General features: G+C 49.4%; 2 protein-coding genes across 5 annotated transcripts in view; one reads left to right on the top strand and one right to left on the bottom strand.

The window, feature by feature from the left end:
* Positions 1-213: 213 nt before the first annotated feature.
* Positions 214-11,816, top strand: GET4 (guided entry of tail-anchored proteins factor 4). 3 transcript variants are annotated; one of them, XM_065850427.2, is made up of 9 exons: positions 214-467; positions 3,544-3,622; positions 4,026-4,107; positions 5,033-5,182; positions 6,821-6,914; positions 8,807-8,947; positions 9,031-9,106; positions 9,292-9,364; positions 10,453-11,816. In XM_065850427.2, exons 1-9 carry the CDS (start codon positions 307-309, stop codon positions 10,539-10,541), a joined length of 945 nt encoding a protein of 314 aa, XP_065706499.1. In that variant the 5' UTR covers positions 214-306; the 3' UTR covers positions 10,542-11,816. The 3 variants fall into 3 exon arrangements, with proteins under 3 accessions (XP_065706499.1, XP_065706498.1, XP_071671152.1); XM_065850426.2 differs by having other exon boundaries at positions 217-467; positions 6,776-6,914; XM_071815051.1 differs by lacking the exon at positions 214-467 and adding an exon at positions 813-836 and having other exon boundaries at positions 6,776-6,914.
* Positions 11,817-13,035: 1,219 nt separating this feature from the next.
* ADAP1 (ArfGAP with dual PH domains 1) overlaps positions 13,036-20,447 on the bottom strand; it is a 54,057-nt gene continuing 46,645 nt past the window's right edge. For both annotated transcript variants that reach the window (XM_065850424.2, XM_071815050.1), the window contains 5 exons: positions 17,863-17,946; positions 15,790-15,852; positions 15,327-15,398; positions 14,547-14,775; positions 13,036-14,320 (listed from right to left, as the gene is read on the bottom strand). In XM_065850424.2, coding sequence (XP_065706496.1) covers positions 14,292-14,320; positions 14,547-14,775; positions 15,327-15,398; positions 15,790-15,852; positions 17,863-17,946 — 477 coding nt within the window. In that variant the 3' untranslated portion in view covers positions 13,036-14,291. The remainder of the gene's footprint in view (positions 14,321-14,546; positions 14,776-15,326; positions 15,399-15,789; positions 15,853-17,862; positions 17,947-20,447) is intronic.

Here is a 20,447-nt window from a genome sequence, read left to right as displayed (position 1 = left end):
TTTCCCGGCTCCTCCCCGTTCGGCGGGGCTTGTTTACAAACTCGAGCCTGTTTATCCGGGGCTGTTTAGATTACAACCCCGGGCTGGGCGCCCTCCTGACGGCTCCACCGAGCCCGGGGACCCCGGTGCCGCCGTGACCCGGCCCCTCCCCGCCCACGTGACGCCCCCGCCTACGCGCAGCCGCGCCCCTTGAGCCTCGCGGGCCGCCGTCAGAGCGGGCGGAAGCCGGGCGGCGAAGCGCGACGCCGCTCCGGCGCTGCGTGCGTCTGCGCCCGCCCCGCCCTCCCGTCCCCCTGCTCCGCGCTGATGGCGGCGGCGATTATGGCGGCGGAGCAGGAAGCGGCGAAAGGCGGCGGCGGCGGCAGGAACCGCGGCGGCGTGCAGCGCGTGGAGGGCAAGCTGCGCGCCAGCGTCGAGAAGGGCGATTACTACGAGGCGCACCAGATGTACCGGACGCTGTTCTTCAGGTACGGCCGGCCCGCCGCCCTGCCCCTCCCCCGCCCGGCCTTCCAGAGCCTTCCCACGCACTCTGCCGTGCTGCCGCCCGCCGCGCCCACGCCCGCTTGCCATTGGTCGCCCCGTCTGCCCATCTTCGTGTCTTGCTCTCTCATTGGGCTGTGGGGGGGCGGGGTGGGGCGGGTACGTGCCGCGGAGGGTGAGCGGCGCCGGCCTGAGCTGGGCCTGGGCCCGGCCTGAGGGCAGCGGGCGGCCCGCGGGTCGCTCCGGCCCGGCCGCCTCCTTCCCTCCCTCCGGCCCGGCCACCGCTGAAGAGGCGCGGCGGCCCCGGAAGGGGCTTGGGGGCGGCGCGGGGAGCCGCTGCTCGCCGCGGTTTGAAGGTGAACTCCGACCCGGGCCTGGCGGCCGGACCCGACCCCGCAGGCCCGGCCGAGGGAGCGGGCACCGGCCGCAGCTCAGCACGGCGGGGGCTCCGGGGCCGCCTTCCTGGAAAGCACCGGCCCGGCCTGTGTTTCATCACACTGCCCAGCGGGCACGGACAGAGCTGGATTTTGTCCCTAAACGTCATTTAGCGGGCTCCCGTCCCGAGAAAGCTCTGCTTGCCTGGCTGGATGGGCTCGCTCTGTCCCCCCCAGCATCCCCTGGGGATGGACCCTTCACACATCCCAGGGCCATCCATGAGCTCCTCAAGCAGATGCCTTCTTAACAACTTCTGCTTTGCCAGCTTGTTTTAAACATCACCTTGAAGTAGATTGTTTCAGGGGTTTAAGTGTTTGCTTGGTAATTGCTCAGCCAAGAAACAAGACTGCTTTATTGTGTGGTAGTCACTCACCTTCTGCTCCCGCTTGTAGGAAGGAGCAGGTCTCAGAATGGCAAGAGTCACCTGCACAGAGGAATTTCTTGATGTAATCTATGTGTACGTGACAATAACTAAGTAGGGCAAGCCTGGGCGTTTATTCAGAAATATTATTACTGCCTGTTATGTCCTTAAAAGCTTAGTGTGAACTTTTTAACCTTTTTTTTAAATTGATTTTTCACATCCACTGCAACTTGCGGTGGGTGCCCTTTCTCTTAGCGGAGTTTAAACTGTAGACCCTCGCTTTCAGAGGCACGGAGTCAGGTGTCTCTTCCGGGGGCTTCCTCAGCTGATCCCAGCTTTGTTTACCGGTGGTTCTGCTGGGGGAGGACAGGTGGGAAAAGTGGCCTGGGCACTGTGTGTTCACAGTTCCCCTGAGCTGGAACAGGAGCAGGTGCTGGAAAAGCAGCAGCCGGGTGTGTGGGGAACAGTCCTTGGTGCATAGTCCTGGTGCCACAGTGCATGACATAACCTGCCCTGCCAAGCACCCTTAAACTAAACAGCTGTGTTCTGCTGGAGCCTTCTGATGATCAACGAGGGCACCATCTAGGCCTTAAGATTTGTGCATGAGAATAAATCTGAATTTAAGACAAAGCATGGCCTGTTTTGTAGTAAGGATTATGTGATGTGATGGCTACAGTGACAGAAGATGACTTGACCCAGCAGGTCACTTCTTGTCCAGTCTTCTGAATGTATTAACTCACTTTGCTTAAACCTCCTGAATTAATTTAGACTCAGAATTCCTGCCTTTTCCATTTCAAATGTGAGAGAAATAAGGTGCTCAGTTAAATGAAAAGGTGACATTTGCATAGCTAGGAAAAGATATAATGAGACTGTGAAACTTGTTTGGAAAATCACTGAGGCCAAAAAAAGAGTCCTGGACAGTCTTGTTTGTCCTCTGTAAAATGTGTGTTAAATGTCAACAGTTTTCCAGAGACACATTAACATGGAGTGAGATGATCTCAGCTGCGGAATTGTAATTGGGACAGCCAGTGCTTACTCGTTTTAAACAGCACCAGCCTGTAAAACATCTGTTCTGTCATGGGTTGCGTGTTAAACTTGAAATCCTGACTGGGAGTTTCAGAAGTCGTAAACTGAGTTGTATTTGGGGGTGGAGGAGGGGAAGACGTGGAGGAGGAAAGATTATCGTAAGCCTCCCTCCTGCAGACTTCTTATCCCTCTCTGTGATCCACAAAGCGGGTGGAAAACGTCTGTTCCCGCCTGACCCCGAGCAGCGAATCCCAGGGCTGGTGGTACCGGCTGGGTTGAACTCTCCTCTGTTCATGGTTTGCACATTGAGTCAGACTTTAACATCCCTGTTACACTGGTTTCTGTAGGTACTTTTTCTGATACGAAAAATCTATTTCAGGATTTCTCTTGTTCTGAATGCTGTTTAGATCCATGTCACGAATATTCATTTTTTAATGAAAGTTCTTAACCAACAAAAAAAACCCCAACCAACTGAAAACCAACAAAATGAAAAAGACAAAACCCCACAAGCCCCTTTTCAATGTATTTTATATTGTACAGCTGTTTTCAGCGTCTTTTGGTGTCTGCTGTAATAATTCCCAGATTAGGAGCTCCCAAACAGCATTGGCAGTCTGCTGGAAGCAGAATTCATGGAAGTGGATCCATGTTGAGATTCAGAGTCAAATGGGCAGGAGCAAACCTGCGTGAGGCCAACTAGAAAGATGTTGGAGCTGCTGATCTGTTTGACCAACGTGCAGAGGGTGGTTACAAATCTGAATTGTTGAGGGCACTTATTCCAAAAAATCACCATTGTGCCATCCACTATTACAGTTGTGCTGACTTTTGGATAGATCTTGGAGCTTTTTGGAAGGCGGCGAGCAGGATGGGAGGACTGTGTCCTCCCCTGCTTGTGATGTGATTTGACTGGCAGGACCTGTCCCTGGGACTGCCCGTGTGACAGGGATCTCACCTGCAGCACACAGGCTTTGGGGATCTGCTGTGTGCTCGTTTTCCCCTGGTCAGTGTGACCCCTTCCATGCCCACACTGTCCCACCGCTCCTCTGGGTCACTCCCAGAACCACCGACCCCTCTTTCTTGGCCCAGGGGCAACGCTCGTGCATCAGATCTGCTGTACGGGGGGGCCCTTGGACACTGCCCCACCAGGTGTCATAGAGGACAAACCAATATTGCAGATACTAAAGCAGCCTGGTAGAACTGACATCTTTTGATACAAACAAGTTGGCTGTTGTTATCATTTTCAGGTATATGTCACAGGGAAAACACGCAGAAGCAAGAGAACTAATGTATTCAGGGGCTTTGCTGTTCTTCAGTCATAACCAGGTAAGGCATTGGTTTTGTGTGTGTGGTTTGGGGTGGGGGGGTGGTTACTCCAATATTTTGAGGGGTGACTGGTGAATTCTCAATGGTGAATGTTTGAGGTGGTTGCTGTGTAATCCTTTGTTTTATCTCTTTGTTGAGCCTTTCTCCACAAAGAAGGATTGTGCCAAATGGGAACACAGAGCAGAAGCGTTTGTGAGCATCCAAACAGTGATCGTAACCGCATTTGTTTGCTTTCCTGGAGGCTTCTCTTTTGATGCCATCAAATCACTATAATATTTTTGATACTGTGCCTTAGCTGTAGATGTTGATAAAAGTACTAATTGTGTTTCTGACAAAATTCTGTTTGATGTTTTCTTGTATGTACTGATCTGTTCATCATTACCAGTATGTGTCTGTTTTGTAGCAAAACAGTGCTGCTGACCTATCCATGCTGGTTTTGGAGTCTTTGGAGAAATCGGATGCAAAAGTAGCAGAAGAGCTTTTAGGTGAGGTGACCTTTGCACTGGGTTTGATGGTGTTCAGATCTGCTTTCGCTTCACAGTGACTGTTGTTAACAGTCTTGAAACCCAAAATCCTTTTTGTGTACCCTCCCGCATGGATACGGATTCTCATCATCCCAGAAATGGATGGGGGGAAAACTTCATTAGGCAATAATGGATTCCTGATCACTATGTGGACACGCTCAGAACAAACTTTACTGTCCCGTGGTGTTGTCCTTTCTTCCATGCAGCAGCCATGTGCTGTCTGCACGGCCTCCAGTGCCCCCAGGGCTTGGGTGGATGGTGGCTTCCCACCCTGGCAGTGTGGTGGTGTGAACATTATTTGCGATTCAGCTGTTCACAAGGCAATTTTTCTCGTTTGACTGTGAGATTCATTAAGCAGACAATTCAGGGAGACCTTCTGAAGAGCTGCTTGGCCAGACTACTGCTGCAGCGTGGGCCAACTGCCCCTGTTCACAGCCTGGGGCTGGAGAGGGAAGGGACAGAGGGCTGGAACAGAGGCTGTTCTCGTTTACTGAGGTCAGCTCTAACATTTTGTGTCCCATCAATGCCTTCTGGTGCTGCTTTTCTGAACGACGGCCCCGTGTCCCTCACAGCTCCCTGCAGCCTTTCCCATCCTTGGGACAGCGGGGTCCTCTGGGACGTCTGTCCCAGACCCTGAGACAGGGAAGCTGTCACCAGCTGACTGTCATGTGAATATCACAGGCTGAGAGATGCAGAATTGACTTGATGTATGAGAAGTGTCTCCAGTTCAGTCACTCTCTTTTAAGGTGGCTTGTGGAGGCCGTTAAGGGAGCTCAGAGCCACAGTAGCACTGCAACTTAAATGTGGTATCTTATAGATGGGCTAGAAGCAGCAGTTCATCCTATTTCGCTTAATACTAAATATTTGTGAATCTCATTGCTTCTAGAACACTTGGCTAAATTGTTTAGTCTAATGGATCCAAATTCTCCCGAAAGAGTGGCTTTCGTATCCAGAGCACTGAAGTGGTCTAGCGGGGGATCAGGAAAACTTGGACATCCAAAACTACACCAGTTACTAGCAATTACCCTGTGGAAAGGTAAGAAAAATCACCTGCTTTTGTGTTTTGTCCTGAAAATGTTGAAAATATGATATTGTAAGAGATATACTTTGGAAATCATTTAAGGAAGCTGAGTTGGAAATGACTGAGTTCTTCTATTACTTGGTTTTTGAAATAACTTCAGCTTATTGCTACTAACAAGAAACACCCGGGGCTGTAACTTTGTATTGGTGCAAAACACAGCTGCTGTGAAGCTCTCTCTGAATGGAACCTTGACCCTTGAGACATCGAGGTGGTTTGATTGAGTCATTAGGAGGAAAGTTGTTGGGGAGAAAAGCTGTTCTGTTGTTCTGTTTTTATATCGTGGATAAACATGACAAAGATTGAAATACATCAGCGAGCATCCAAACCAGCCTTTGGATCTGTAATTAGGTACTTTTTGAGACTTTGACCAGCAGGTTGTTCCAGACTGAATACTGTTACCTTTGATTTATTTGGACTTTATCACTCATAATGGGATACAAGATAAACCAAAAATGCACTAAATCATTATTTTAATTGTGGATGATGGTAATTTTTTGAAGTCTTATGCTCAAAACATACAAAGCTTAGTGAGAACAGCTGAAAAACTGCCATCGCTTTTGTGGTTTCTCATGAATCACTAAGGGTGCCAGATGATTGATTGTTTGTTTGTTTTCACTTGTTCAGTCGCTGCGCAGTGATGATGGTGGTGGTTTCCTGTAACAGTCCTGACCCAGTGCTCAGCGTTCCCGCTCGTGGCCCTGTACCAAACACCAGCCCATAGCGGGGCTCGTGGGAGGGTTTTCCTCAGAGCCTTTAAGTTGGAGGCTGAAATAGGACTGGGACCAGAAACAGTTGCATTCTGAAAGTAAAAACCCCCGTTTTGTAGCCAACTGCTTGCTGTTCTTTTTAACAGCGAAACATGTACATTTCCTTAGGCTGTAGTTTTTGAGGGTTTCATCAGAAAAGGCTGATTTTTAAAACAAAGCTTTGAAATTCCAAAAATTACCAGTGTTCCAGTTTTATTTGTCATCGCTGTGATTGTGCATGATCCTTTGCTTCAAGTTAAGTTCTAACAAATCATTGTATTTTCTTACACCTTTTTTCTGTATAGTTGCTGTTCTGTTCAGCATATGGAAGCAATTTCAGTTTTGATAGCAAGAGTGGGCTAAGCTAAAAATAGGCAATGCCTTCTTTCTGTGCACTTATTGAAAAGGATGCTGAAGGTGCTGCTTGGCTTCTTGGTGCACGTGGTCCAACCTGGGACTTACTGATTCCCCTCCTAAGCGCTGCTGGTAGCGCATGAGGTGTCAGGGTCGCAATTCGATCAAACGGTGGCAGCTGTGTTTTGTGGTGGCATTGAATAAACTGTATTTAATGGCAGTTGTTCAGATGTATTCAGGATAACATATTTACTATCTCCCTTTATGAATTGTCTGTAACTTAGAAAGGAAAAAGCCCACCCTGTTTTTGCCAGTTGTCTTGATTCTATACCATGTGTGCAGCTCTTGTTCTTTTACCAGCTGCAGTGTGCAAGCCTAACCAATCTGTTTTTATGTTCAGGTTTGATGAACTGATTTCTTAAAAGCCATTTTCTTTTTCCTTTTGTAGAGCAAAACTATAGTGAATCTCGGTATCACTTCTTGCACTCCACAGATGGCGAAGGATGTGCAAATATGCTAGTAGAATACTCCTCGTCCAGGGGATACCGCAGTGAGGTGGACATGTTTGTAGCACAGGCAGTACTACAGTAGGTGTTAATTTTTGTTAACTATCTTGTTGAGATGACACTGATATAATCGTGATAACTGTGGGTTTAACCATGCATCCCTTTCAAAAGAAACTGTGAAACTGGCCAGAGCTCTGAAACTCATTTTGTGTGGTAACAACAGGAGAAAACCATCTCAAAACTGATGTTTTGAATTGGTCACTGGGGAGAGGGGAAAAAAATCAACATTTTAAGGTTGAAACCCGATATTTCAATGTTAATTGCCTGAAGAATTAATGTAATCTGTTTGACCCTGAAAGCACAATTCTCAGCTTTGTTAATGCCGCTTTATGTCTAGTTAGGGCTTACCTTGATGTTCTTACCAAGACTGGACCTAAGTAGTCTCTGTATTTACCTTTAGCTTAGTACTTGCTCGCAGTCTCATTGTCCTGAGAGACAATTTGTCTCGGGTCACCCTGGTCTGTGAGCAGGAGTGCGATGGTTCTTGGTTGGACAGAGTTGCTCCTGGCTTTCGGTTACTTCAGGCATTTATTTTGCAGGAGGTGGGGATGCGAGCTCTTCTGTGCCTTTGCAGAGCTCACACACAATTAAGGCTGACAAAGCCAATTTTGCTGTGTTTAATCAGCTGATGGCTTTCTTGGGGCGGGAAGGGAGCTCCTGGGGGAGTGTGAGGAGGAGGTGGGACAGGCCTGTGCTGCAGGGAGCGGGCGCTGGGGCGGAGGGAGGGGGTGAGAGCACGTCTGTCTGTGTTTGGCAGCAGTGGGCTGTCATGTCACATTTGTCCTGCTTTCCATAGCTGGTTGGTACAGATTGCAGTGATTTTGAGCGGTAGAAAATACTCTATGGAAATCCAGGCTATGCAGGACTCTTAAACAATTTTATGGGGCTTTGTTCGGGAGGGGAGCAAATTCTGGGGAGAAGTTACCAGTTGAGAGATTATTTTTTTCAGTATTTATGCAGCACTACTGCTGCATCCTTTACTGGCTTATGTCTCAAATACTGCACTAAATCCTCTTACTTAGCAGTTTACACCCTAATGAAAATAACTGCAGCTCCTGGTTCAGCAGGAAGGCAAAGGAGCCCAATGCCCTTGCACGTGTGAGGGTGCGGAATTGGAGGCCGGTCTGCGAGCAAACCTGAGGCTGCTGGCGTCAGCGCTGACAGCGTTTGTCCCAGATAACGGCCCTGCGAGGCCCGTGGGACTTGCAGAGATTGCCAGTTCAATTAACTGGACCCGAACAAAGATTTGATCGATTTGGGAAATCAATCTGTTACCTGGTGACAAATGGCTTGGGAGCTCCAAGTGTAGCTTTATTATGAGACTCTGAGACATGTGTGTCAACCTTATTAGTGGTCCTGACGCCGTGTTATTTTTCGGTAGTGCTGATAAAATAACAGCGTTGTTGGACACTGGCGGGTATGTACGGAGAGGAGATGTGGTTAGGAGAGGAGATGTGCTTAGGAGTGCATGGGGCCAGGAGAGGTCTTTAAGTGAGTTTTTGCCTCAGCGTAGTAAACCCTGGCCCAGTAAATGCGATATCATGTTTAATTTGAATTACATGATGGCCAGTCTTTCCACATTTTGCTTTAGGAACTGTCTTGTATACAATCTGCTGAGGTCCTGATTCAACTAATTCTTTTAATATTTCATGTCAGTTCTCCTTCCAAACCTGCTTATTCCACAATGTACTCTAATAGTGATATTTTTCCCCTTCCTCAGTTGATAGCCAAACCATTGCAGATACGTACATCTCTACTAGTTCGGTTTTGCCATCAGTTTGAGCCTGAGATGGCTTCTATGTAGAAATTGAGTACGGAATGCTGAGATATTGGCTTCCTTTTTCCCTTTGTGCATGTAAAACTCCTTCTCTGCCTTTTATTTTTAACTTGCCCTGTTCTGTTTCCTTTTGCAGATTTCTCTGCTTAAAAAATAAGACCAGCGCATCAGTTGTTTTTACGACATACACACAGAAGCATCCTTCGATAGAAAAGGGTCCGCCCTTCGTTCAGCCGCTGCTAAACTTCATCTGGTTTCTGCTGTTGGCAGTCGATGGGTACAGTCTGATTCTAATCCTCTTCTCCTTGGTTTCTTTTTCAGTTGTTACTGAGATGACATTTTTGGTTGTTTCCTTTCTAGAGGAAAACTAACAGTATTTACCGTATTGTGTGAACAGTATCAGCCTTCACTGAAAAGAGATCCCATGTATAATGAGGTGAGTTACTCCTAGTTGTAACCAGGATTTAACGTACATAATTAGGTAAATAATGCTGATTGTCTCTTGTTTTGTGACTTGTAGGTAGGAGTCAGTGATGTAGCTTGTGTGGGGTGACTGCTGCCCGTGGTGTTTCCGCCTGTAAACCAAGTAGCTGACGTTGTTCTCGTCTTGTGTCGTTTCAGTACCTAGATAGGATAGGACAGCTTTTCTTTGGTGTTCCGCCCAAGCAGACGTCGTCCTACGGAGGGTTGCTAGGTAAGGTTTATGCCGACAATTATTTCTAGATACCAGCAGTCTTTTCAGAGCGGTGCCTTGTATAGAATGGATGTGCTGGAAACAGATCGTTTGTTCTAATGAATATAGCAGCTTTTTCATAGCCTGTAGGAACTGTCTCTGCTGTAGAATACAAGATGAATTGGTTGCCTGTGAAACTGATTTGGTGAAGATAGTAGACTTTTCGTCTTTGAGGAGGGGAGAAGCATGTAAATGACACTTATGGTTAATTTTTGACAGTACGGTGTGACTTCTAAAGGTAAAGAAACATCTTGCTTGTGTTTAAGCTTAATTTCCTCAGATTTCAGTGGCTGATTTTCTGTGAGTCAAGCCTGGGACTTTAATAGAGATCTAACCAGTCCTGATACAAAGTGAATGTTCCCAAAGTAGAAGTTCTGAAATTATTAGTGGCCTTCTACAACAAATGAAAGGGAATGGAGAAATTCAGCCCTCATTTCCTTGCTCTGGAATGAAATATCAGCAAATCGAACTGGATTAGTTGTGTAAAATCGAATTGCTTTCCTTAAGAACTGAGCTTCTCTGTGAACTGATGTGAGGCATTACCTGCACATGTCAATTCACTGATACCCGAAGTTTGATGTAAAGAACAGCTTTTCAGCAATCTGAGCATCTTTGAATTGCATGAAACAGGGAGAACACATCAGTGCCTTGGAGTGTCCGACAGGTTCTGTGTAGTGTGGTGCAGACTGCTGCAGCTTTTCGAGTTTCACTGCTGGAGGCGTCTTTCCTCGGTTGGTTGGTTCGGGATCTTTTTCCCCTCTCAGAGCACAACTCGAGGACATAAGTATGTGACTTTGGTGGTTTTTTTTCAAGTGTACTCTGAGAGGAGGAAGAGTATCAAAATACAGCTTCCCAAATCAATACATTCTCAATGGAAATCACTGTGGGAATAGTAATGTCCTGCTGAGACTCTTTTACATCAAAATCCTCTTCTTTTGTTTTATTATTATTGAAATCTGCACCCTAGCAGCATGGTAGTCGAATCGTTGAAAGGTTGTGAGATGAGAAGGTAAAACTCACGAATCCGACTGTCCTGTATTTTATTGTAGGAAATCTTTTAAACAGTCTGATGGGAACTGGAGAAGACGACGACACAGAAGACGGGCAGGAGGACAGCAGCCCCATCGAGCTCGACTGAATGTCACTGTCATCGGACGCCACGTAAACCCGACGATGCGGTGACTCCAAAGACAGTCTTGGAATATGAATCCTGCAGTTCTTTCTTGGCGCCTAAAAGGGCTCCTCTGGTCTTTTAAAAATGGTTGCTGAAATGTTTATAATGTTTGGTCTATATTATTTATGTAAAAAAAGAAAAAAGAAAAAAAAGAAACCAACCAAAAAAAAGTAGCCAAACGAACCAATTGGAGCAATTGTTAGCAGGTTTCTGACACAGCGGCTGGTGACTTTGATTGAAATGTAGTCCTCTACGGTTTCTGATGCAGTATTCCCTTTTGCACAGTAATTCAATAAAACATAAAGATGGCTCTTGTACTTCACGGCCTACCCAATACCACCTTGGTTAGGAGAAAGGCTCCGTGGCCTCTGCCACCTCCGAGGAGGAGCTGAAAGGCAGGTGAGCAATTGAGTAATTTATTTGCGAGGCTGGTGCCAAATGTACCGCAGGGTGAGCCGAGCAGCATCATTTGAGATGCACGGCCCAGAGACAGCGAGACCAGGACCTCGCTTCCAGTGCCGTGGGTAGCACGCACGCCTTTTGTACGGCCTTTCGCTCTCCTTAGGCTGAGCCCATGCCTGTGTTTAGCTGGTACTTCCTGAAAAGCACAAGATTGGATTGCTCTTGAGTCAAAGCCAATCAGTGGAACAGAGGTAATTGGTTTCCATGCTGGATTTCTCTTGCCCAGGTGTAAAAATTCAGCTCCTGACTCTGCTCCTTGGGAACAGATGCTTATTTTTCAGCGTCAGTTCACAACCATACGTAACGGCGACGGCGTTGTAGTGAATGAAATGGTGTGCCGTGAGCAACGTATGTGTTTGAACTGCAGCCCTATGTCAGGAAAAGGGATATACTGCAGAACTTTTGGTTCTTTATGATATATTTATTTTTTTTCTTGGGTGATTGATTCATTTAACACTTTCTGTAAAAAGAAAAGAGTAAATCGATAAATAATGGCATAACTCCGCCCCCAGCGGCAGGCAGGGCCGTTCTCCATCTCTAACGCGGCACGGCGATGGCACTGGAACAGCCAACAGATGGAACGAACGCTGGGGAAACGCTTTATTTTTTCACGATGAAAATAAAAAAAAAGACTTAGATTAATAAACAGCAATCATGCATGGGGGAGGGAGGGATTAATGCAAATTTATTGACTGTATGAAAAAGAACAGGCATTGAAAGGAAGACTTTGTGTTAATTGTGAAGTCTCAAATAAACACTTTATACCAGGATGTGCAATATTGCTGCTTTCTAAGAGTTTTATGAGCAGATGATATCTTACTTGCCGTGCCATTTTCTTGCTTCCCTGCGTATAACTATGGCTCGTCTGCGCCTCAGTGCTACCTCTGCGCAGCAAAGCTCGGTTTTAGTCGGGACTTGTCACATCTGGAGCAGATATGGCTGCTTGGTTCTACAGGAAGCTCAGGGAAGAGCCCCCGATGCTGGAGACGTTTAGTGATGATAAACCATGTGGGACGCTGGTATAGGTAAGAGCCTTTGGCTGCAACCTTTTGTGTATGTAACTCTAATTAAACAATTGGATGGCACTGATTTTGTACTATTTAGTCTTAGGGATAGATGCACACAACCGCTCTATAGCTATAAACAACTCGCCCGCCCTGCCTTCTGGCACACCTGGGTTTTCAAGTGCGCGCCACTGTGCGTGTAAAATACCTATTTATAAATACTTCCAATATAAATTAAATATCTACCTCTTATTACGCATACACATGTGGGTATGTATATTTATATGCGCTATATAGTGTAAATTTACAATACTTTATACCTACATAAAAAGCAAGCACTTGTGTATATCATATTAATTTATAAATTTGCCATTAAAGAAATGTCTCTATGCCTACACAGAAGTGTATGGAATACATTTAACTTAAACATTTACAAATATATATGTCTACTGGTAATGACAGCTACATATATACATCCATGTGTTCATATAAAGTATAAGCTGATATAAACACATAAAAGTGTGTCATATATTACGCTATAGTGATGTGCATATAAAGTATATGCAGCTGATTACACACATAAAAGTGTATTATATATTACGCTATAGCTACGGTGCATATTTTATAGCTGTGTCCATGCGTATCCAACACCACTTCGATAGAATTTATATTCCTGAGAAATACATCTCTCTTATGTATGTGCATACCTAAACGTAAAATATGAGTGTTAAATATATACACTATGCATAATACACACAAATAATATCTAGTGTGTTCTATAACATAACTATATGTGTACTTTACATGAAATAGATTTACCTGTTGGTGCGCAGCTCCTCGCTCCCACCTGGCTGAGCGGCCCCGGAGGGGGCAGACGGTTTTGGGGTGTCCAGACCCCCAGGCTCTGCAGCCCCATCACCTCCTTACTTGGGTTTATTTGGTTTTTAACCCCATCTCACACACCCCCCCCCAGCACGACACAACCACAGCTCTGACATCATCATAATTTATTGGTTCGAATGACATTTAGTACCACAGTTGTCTTACCAGTGACAGAACGAATGCGTACAGCCCATGAGATGCGATCACTTACACACAGCGACGTCGGGAGCGCGTCGGACGGGTCCGCGGCTGCGGCTGCTGCTTCAGCAGAGGCCGGAAATCTCATTTTTGGGGTAAAAATCCAGCACAGGGTGTGCAGGTCCCAGCCCGCCCCGACCGCAGGAACGACAGCGTTCAACACAGCGCTGAAACGGCACGGCAAGCAGCTGCTTCGGGCAGGAACAATAATAGAAAATAAAAAAACTAAGAGAATCATCGAAAAGAAAAAGTGCACCCACTAACGTGGGGAAGCGACTGGAGGGACGCGCCTGCCCGGCTGGGCTGGGCTGGCAAAACTGCGCCTAAAGCTCAACCCCTGCAGCCCACGCTGGGCTCCCGAAATGGGGTGAAACCCCATGAACCTGGGGAGCAGTGGGGTGGGGATGGGGCCCAGCCCTGACCCCAAAAGCTTTGCTGCCTCAACACCTGTTATGGCTCAGTGGCCTCTTCTTGCAGGGCTACAAGGGTGGGGACAACACGGCTCCGCCTGCACCGGGCTCCCCTCCTCTGTGCCCTTCATTAGGCGATTAATGCGATTAACGAGGCTGATGAGGCCTATTTTGTCTCTTTCCAAACCCCTTTTGCCCCGGTGCAGCATCACCTCTGCTCCCAGGTGTGGTCCTTTCCCGTTCCCCGATGGCGCCGGGAGGCTCAGCCGCTTGGCGCGTCAGCATTTCGGGTGTTCCCAGGTTGGTGCGTCGCGTACCCCGAGGACGTCACCGCTCAGGGACCTGCAGAGCCCGTGGAAAGGGCTGGTGGGGAGCCCAGGGTGTGGGGACACTCGGCTCCATCTCCTGTGGGGAAAGCCCCATCTCTCCCCCAGATGTGCCACCAACAGTCTTCGCCATCGCGTGCAAGCCGGGTGGGACATCTCTTCCAGCGGGTGCGGGGTGATGGGGTCATCGGGATCCCCCGTCCCAGCAGCGCATCCCACAGAGCCGGATTTCAGGTTGGATCAGCATCTCCTCCGATGTTTCACTGCCACCCTCTCGGTTTCCAACATGATCAAGTGAATGATGAGGGGAAAGGGAAGTATTATATTATTGTTACTGTTATTATTATTATTCATTATTTTAAACATGTCAAATAAAACCACGTTGTGTTGTAAACAGAAGCTCATTCCTCAGGTGTGCCCAGCCAGTCCCAGCTAAGGTTTATGTTTGAAATGGGCTTCCACTGAAAGAAAAACAAAACAAGAGAAAATCGAATCAAAACCAGGCCAAGCGCCGGGGGTGGCGACAGCCCAGCGCACGCCCACGCGTGGGTCCAATTATCTTTATACGCGGGTGACCGCCACCCTTACAGCAGCACGGACATCACGCCTCCGGCGCACAGGAGGGAGCCATGCGGCTGCGCCCCGGCCCCGCCGTCCGTCCCGACCTCCACCTGCCCGCAAACACACCTGCGTATTCCTGAGGCAGCATCGGCCGGCTTATAACTTTCTGAAAAGTCGTAATCCACTCCAGCTGGTCGTCCTTCGTCTCGCAGGCGAAGAGGAATTTCCGATCCGGGGTGACGATGGTTATCCCGTGCTGCCAGTGGTTTCCCTGCGTGGACGGCGGGAGCCCTTCCAGGACCTTGTAGCTGTTTTCCTTGCTCCCAATAAAAACTTCCCCTCTGGCAAAGGCATCCTAGGAGACAGCGAGGGAGCTGCGATGGCGAAGGGGAGCTCGGCATCCCGGGCAGCGAGGACCCGGCTCACCCGGTCCCATCCACCAGCAAAGCTCAGCAGCCAAACACCCAAAGCACCAGCCCCCCCACACAACCTCACCCCAGCTCCTCCCAGGGGCACCCACGATACATGACCAGCACCGGGGACCGAAAATTCAGCTGCAGAAAGATCTGCAGCTGGTCCATCGGGTTTCTGAAGCATTTTGGTGCATGGGGCTTCTGCACACTGGACACCAGGCAGGTCACCTGCCCGTGACGGCTCAGTGTGTTCTTGGCTCTCCCAACAGCCTGAGCTCCACCGCTTCTTTATTCTTATTCTTATTCTTATTCTTATTCTTATTCTTATTCTTATTCTTATTCTTATTCTTATTCTTATTCTTATTCTTATTCTTATTCATTCCTATTCTCTTATTCCTATTCTCTTATTCCTATTCTCTTATTCCTATTCTCTTATTCCTATTCTCTTATTCATTGCAAATAATTCCCAACAGCCCAGGCACCTCCATCTTACCAGGGGATCTTTGAAGTACATGAGCCGCCGGTCATCCATGGTGAACCATCGCTTCTTGAACCCCTCTGTTTGCTGCGGAGTCAAACGAATGCCGGGTTACACAGCAGAGCCGCGCAGCTCCTGCTCACCCAGGAACATCAACGCACCCGGGGGAGCCCAATGGGCTGGGGCAGCTGGGGACAAGGTGGCTTCTGGGCCACCCCGAGCCACCAGAGCCCGGCTCTGGGCCAGCTCTGCCAGGTGGGGATGCAGGAAGGGGCAGCGAGAGGGGACGTGGTTGGTTTGTGAAGTACTTCTGGATTTTTTAACGTTTGCTTCCAGGTGGGGAAAGTGCATCAATGCATTCAGTGTTCAGGCTTTGCCTCTGCAGCAAGGGTGGGTTTGTCGCACCAGCGGACCCTGCTCAGCCCCGTACGGAGCGGGACTCGTGTTTACAGGGATTGCAGAGGTGTTTAAATCCTACCTTTGGCCCCGTTTTCTCCATGTACCCTTCCTTCAGGTAGTTTCTAGAGAGCTTTGGCACCAGCTGAGCAACCAAAGAGAGAGAAAGGAGAGACCAGCGTCAGATGGAGGGAGCTGGGGGTCCCTGGGTACACGGGGCAGGGCTGGGGGTCACTGGGAGGTGAACTCACCCCAAAACCCACCCCACGGCTGTGGCCCCACTCCCCAGGGCACCCACAAGCGGTGGGTGCAGAATCACGAAGCATCTTTGAGCGCTTTGGTGGCAAAGCCATCGGCCTCCAGAGCAGCCCCCGGGCCAAATCCCACCCCACCGGTCCGCTCTGGGGAGGCCTCTTCCCCACCAGACACAGCCGGAGCTCCTCACACAAGCCCTGAGCACAATTTGCCTGTAAAACCCCATGAACAGGCTGCCTGAGCGCTCCCCTCCCGCAGATATTGCTGACAGCAGCCACCAGCCCCAGGGATATTTTTAACGCTGCTTAGTGAGCACAAGGCTGTAGCTGCGAGATCTTTGCAGATGCCTCTAAAAGCCTCTTGAAAGAGGACGAGTCTCACCAAAACACCCCCCCGCCTTCCATTTCAACAGGTGATGATGGCTCCGCTCACCAAACCGTGCTCCTGCAACACCCAACTCCAGTCAAGCAGGCCTGGGCTTGTACAGCAAAGACACCCCAAAATACAAGAGCCCAAAGAACCACACAGCTGCTGCGCAGCATCCAGGAGCAGCAGCATCTCAGACAGCTCCTCGCAGGCAGCAAAGGGCTCTGCGGCGCTCACAGCCGCGGGATTTGGCTGCTGGGACGGGGCTGAGGACACTTCGCTACGTAAAGAGCTCATCAGCTCGCAGAGGTTCCTCCACCCTGGGGATGGTCCCCAAAGCAGCTTTGGAGACCCTCGCTCCCTGGAGCCTCAGAGGCAGCCTGAGCATCCTCAGGGTGGTGTGAATCATTTTTACCTCTCTAATGCATTTAACCTGGCTCCTGCTTAAATATAACACCTTTTCATCACTCTGGCAGGGAAAACCAACCACAAATTAGAAGCCAACAATGGCAACACCCAGGACTGAGCTCCCTCACATACATAAGGTGACCTCCGCAGAGTTGTCCCCAAGTTGAACGCCCCAAGAGGTTGAACTCATAAATCAAACCTCACTAAACGCTACACTTCTGTTTTCCTCCGGAGTAATTGATGAGGAGGGGATGATAAGTAAAACTATAAATAGCTGATCTCCCATTGACGCTGCTGGGGGTGAAGCGTACAAACACTCCCACCAGCTGCTGGACAAAGGGCAACTCTGTTGAGGTCTGTGGGGTTTTTTGGTTGGTTCAGCTCAGATGTCCCAACTCCAGCAGAAGTAGAGAATACGGAGAGGGAGAAGAAATTATTAAGGAAAGTATACACCGCACAGCGACTCTGATGATCCTTGTGGGTCCCTTCCAACTCAGGACATGCTATGATTCTACCATAGCCGGCTAAAGAGCTTCTTCTTATGGCTTTTTCTATTTGCCAAGGAGGTAACAAAGCAACCAACAAGTCCAGAGCCAGTGACATTACATGGCAATTGCAATACAAGGCAGACAGTCAGGTTGCACTAATACAGCCTCTAGTATTACATTAGCAAAAGAAAATGCAATTAGCAGTCCCAGCGCCCGGAAAATACAAGGCAGAGATTTACAAGACAGGCTGCACTGACCTGCACACAGGAACTCAGCCCAGCGCCCTGGGTACAGCACTGACACTCTTTTACCTCCATCTTTTCTACCTTCCAGCCTTTGTTTTGGCTTTTAATACGATAGCGACAAGGACACTTCTGGCTTCTGTGCACTATATGGAGCGGGAGTTACTCACACGCACGACTTGCGTTTTGAGTGTGAACGTGGACACGGTTTCCAAGGCTGGGTGCTGGTGACAGATGCTGCCCGTGGGCTCTGCAGCCCACCACAATAATTTCAGACTGGTAATTGCAAAACACCCTGAGGGACGCAGCACTCCCCAAGCCTCCCGGCTCCGTAACAAGACGCTGAAAATGAGCAAGAGAGGGGAAAAAACCCAACAAAACCGCAGGAAAACTCACGTCAACGTCGCTGGCTCCAGGGAATGCCACTTGTAAGTAATGAAAACGTGCTGCCCGGATGGCGTTGAACCAATCCACTATTTCCTAATAACGAGAAAGAAAAGCATAGTGACTAACAGTCTGCACATGACTTGATTCTGCTGTGCCTCATCTCTCCCATCACTTTGTCTCGAGTGACAGAAAAAATAAAATATAGACATAAAATGGAGCAGAGAATGGGTGAAGGATGGGGCACATCCATCCACTGCCCGGGCCGCGGGACGTGCACGGAGCTCTGCAGCCCCACGAGCACCGAGGGCAAAATCAGCATCAAATCGGAACTTGTGACACTGAGCTCAGTAGTTAAACATTTTCTGTGTGTTTAATTACCAACGATGCCACAGATAGAGTAAGGAGATTGTATCTGATGTATTAAAACAACATTAAACGTCTCAGCGCTTTCAGATGGGAAGGTGTCGTCTCATTAGCTCGTTAGCAGAGATTCCCTTCGTTGATTTACGTCTCGCAGCGAGCAGAGAACATGAATTACAGCTGCACCTTTGCCAGGCTCCCGACTTCCCCGTCTGCTGCGGTGCCACCGCAGACGCGCCTGCACAGGCCACCCCGCTGTCCCCGCTCCATCCTGCCCCAGAGCCACCCGCATGGCTGCGGCGGCCTCAGAGCGACAGCCCCCGACAGAACACAGCTTCTCCTGCAGTAAAACACAGCTTCTCCTGCAGTAAAACACAGCTTCTCCTCCAGTAAAACACAGCTTCTCCTCCGATAGAACAAACACAGCTTCTCCTGCAGTAAAACACAGCTTCTCCTCCGATAGAACAATCACAGCTTCTCCTCCGATAGAACAAACACAGCTTCTCCTCCGATAGAACAAACACAGCTTCTCCTCCGATAGAACAAACACAGCTTCTCCTCCGATAGAACAAACACAGCTTCTCCTCCGATAGAACAATCACAGCTTCTCCTCCGATAGAACAAACACAGCTTCTCCTCCGATAGAACAAACACAGCTTCTCCTCCGATAGAACAAACAAAACACAGCTTCTCCTCACCATGCCGCCTGTTCCTCCATCCCTGGGGCTCAGGGAATGGGCCCCTCTGCTGCAACTCCTGCTGCTGATTGATGCTCCCACCCTGAAGGCTCCCGGTGCGGCTCAGGGAAGGAGAAGCGCCGGGAAAGGGTTTTTTTTCTGATTTGCCCAGAGGAGATCCAAAGATCCTGATTTTTCACCCTAAGGGATGGTCCTTCCTAGAGACTGAGCCCAGCTTGGGGCATCCCGGTGGTGATGGTGACAGCAGGGATGGCAGCAGCAATGCAGCTCTGTGAGCTCCGGGAGAAGCCCTGCAGAGGGAGCTTCAGCCCCGCTCAGAGCGCCGGGAAAGCCACTTTGCAGCTTCCCCACCTCCCAGATGGAGATTTGGGGACAGGTGAAGCCTGGCTCCAGCCCTGTGCCCACGGGAGGGGTGGCCCTGGCAAGAAGCACCAGTTCGGGTGCTGCAGGGGCTGTGGGAAGGACACAAGGCAGCCTGCACGGAGCAGTCACCCCACGCATCAGTCTCGAGCCCCAGCCGGTGCTCCATCTTCACCCCAGCTGGGGGTGGGTACGTGTCAACCACGGACCACAAGAACGTCCTTTGAAACGGTCACAGCCCAACACACGCCTTGCCCTGCCCCTCCAGGTGCCCACAGTCATTAGACACCCCCACCACAAAAGCACCCAGGCGTTCCCATTTCGAGCAGGGTGCTGGGGCTGGGTTCAGTCTCTCGTTTGCCGTCAGGACACACTGAGGAGCTGATGAAGCCACCAAGCTGAGGTCACACAAAAACTACACCTCCAGACAAGTCACAAGGTGATGTCCCAACCCGTGAAGCTCTGGGGTGGCAGTATGGTGACACGCTTCATCCATCTGTCTTTTATTCCTTGGGGTGCTTTACTCCAGCAAATGCCACCGGGGTGGCAAGGCTCTCCCACCCATTTTAGGGGCTGAATAGGTACACGTGGGATTATCCCACCCAAAACACGAGCCACTTTCTTTTGGGGTGTTGCAGCAGAAGAGCCAAGGGCAGAGCAGCCTGCGATGCTCTGGATTACTGCCGAGAACCCCATCGGAACCCCCCGAATCCTGTCCTGGTGGGAGGCCAGACTGGTGATGGGATTTGGTGGGGAGGAATCAAACCTCAGAAATATGAGACAGAAGCCTAAATAAGGTTCAAGTGCTTCAGACTGGGGAGAGGCAGCACCTCTGGGGGACAAGGGGACACCCTGGGGCTGCTGGGGGAGCACGGGAGAAGCAAAGGGCAGTGGGGGAACACAGGTGAGTCCTGGGGCCACCTCTGGTCCCAAAGGGCAGAAGACAACCCCAGGGGCTGCCACCTCCTCACAGCCCTCGGGACAGACCGGAGTCAGGGAAGACGAGACCACGAGACCGCATGAGACCTGCGGGGCTGCTCCTTCCATGAGCCCCCAGCAGAGAGCTCAGCATTTTAAACCCAAAAACCAAGTAACAGTAAAACCTGACTCCATTCCTCGCAGCTGGGCTAGGCGGGACACCAAAGCCAGCAAACCACAGACATGGGTATGATGGTG

The sequence above is a fragment of the Patagioenas fasciata genome, chromosome 15 (genome assembly GCF_037038585.1).
Source record: "Patagioenas fasciata isolate bPatFas1 chromosome 15, bPatFas1.hap1, whole genome shotgun sequence".
In the NCBI taxonomy this organism is placed as follows: domain Eukaryota; kingdom Metazoa; phylum Chordata; class Aves; order Columbiformes; family Columbidae; genus Patagioenas; species Patagioenas fasciata.
This window is presented reverse-complemented; position numbering and strand designations above follow the sequence as displayed.

Bases quoted from the DNA above. Each gene is read 5' to 3' on its own strand.
- GET4 (XM_065850426.2), top strand. From the start codon at position 307: ATGGCGGCGGCGATTATGGCGGCGGAGCAGGAAGCGGCGAAAGGCGGC. The intron at 8,948-9,030 runs GTACAGTCTGAT...TTTCCTTTCTAG, and splicing joins CTGCTGTTGGCAGTCGATGG to AGGAAAACTAACAGTATTTA. The intron at 9,365-10,452 runs GTAAGGTTTATG...ATTTTATTGTAG, and splicing joins GTCCTACGGAGGGTTGCTAG to GAAATCTTTTAAACAGTCTG.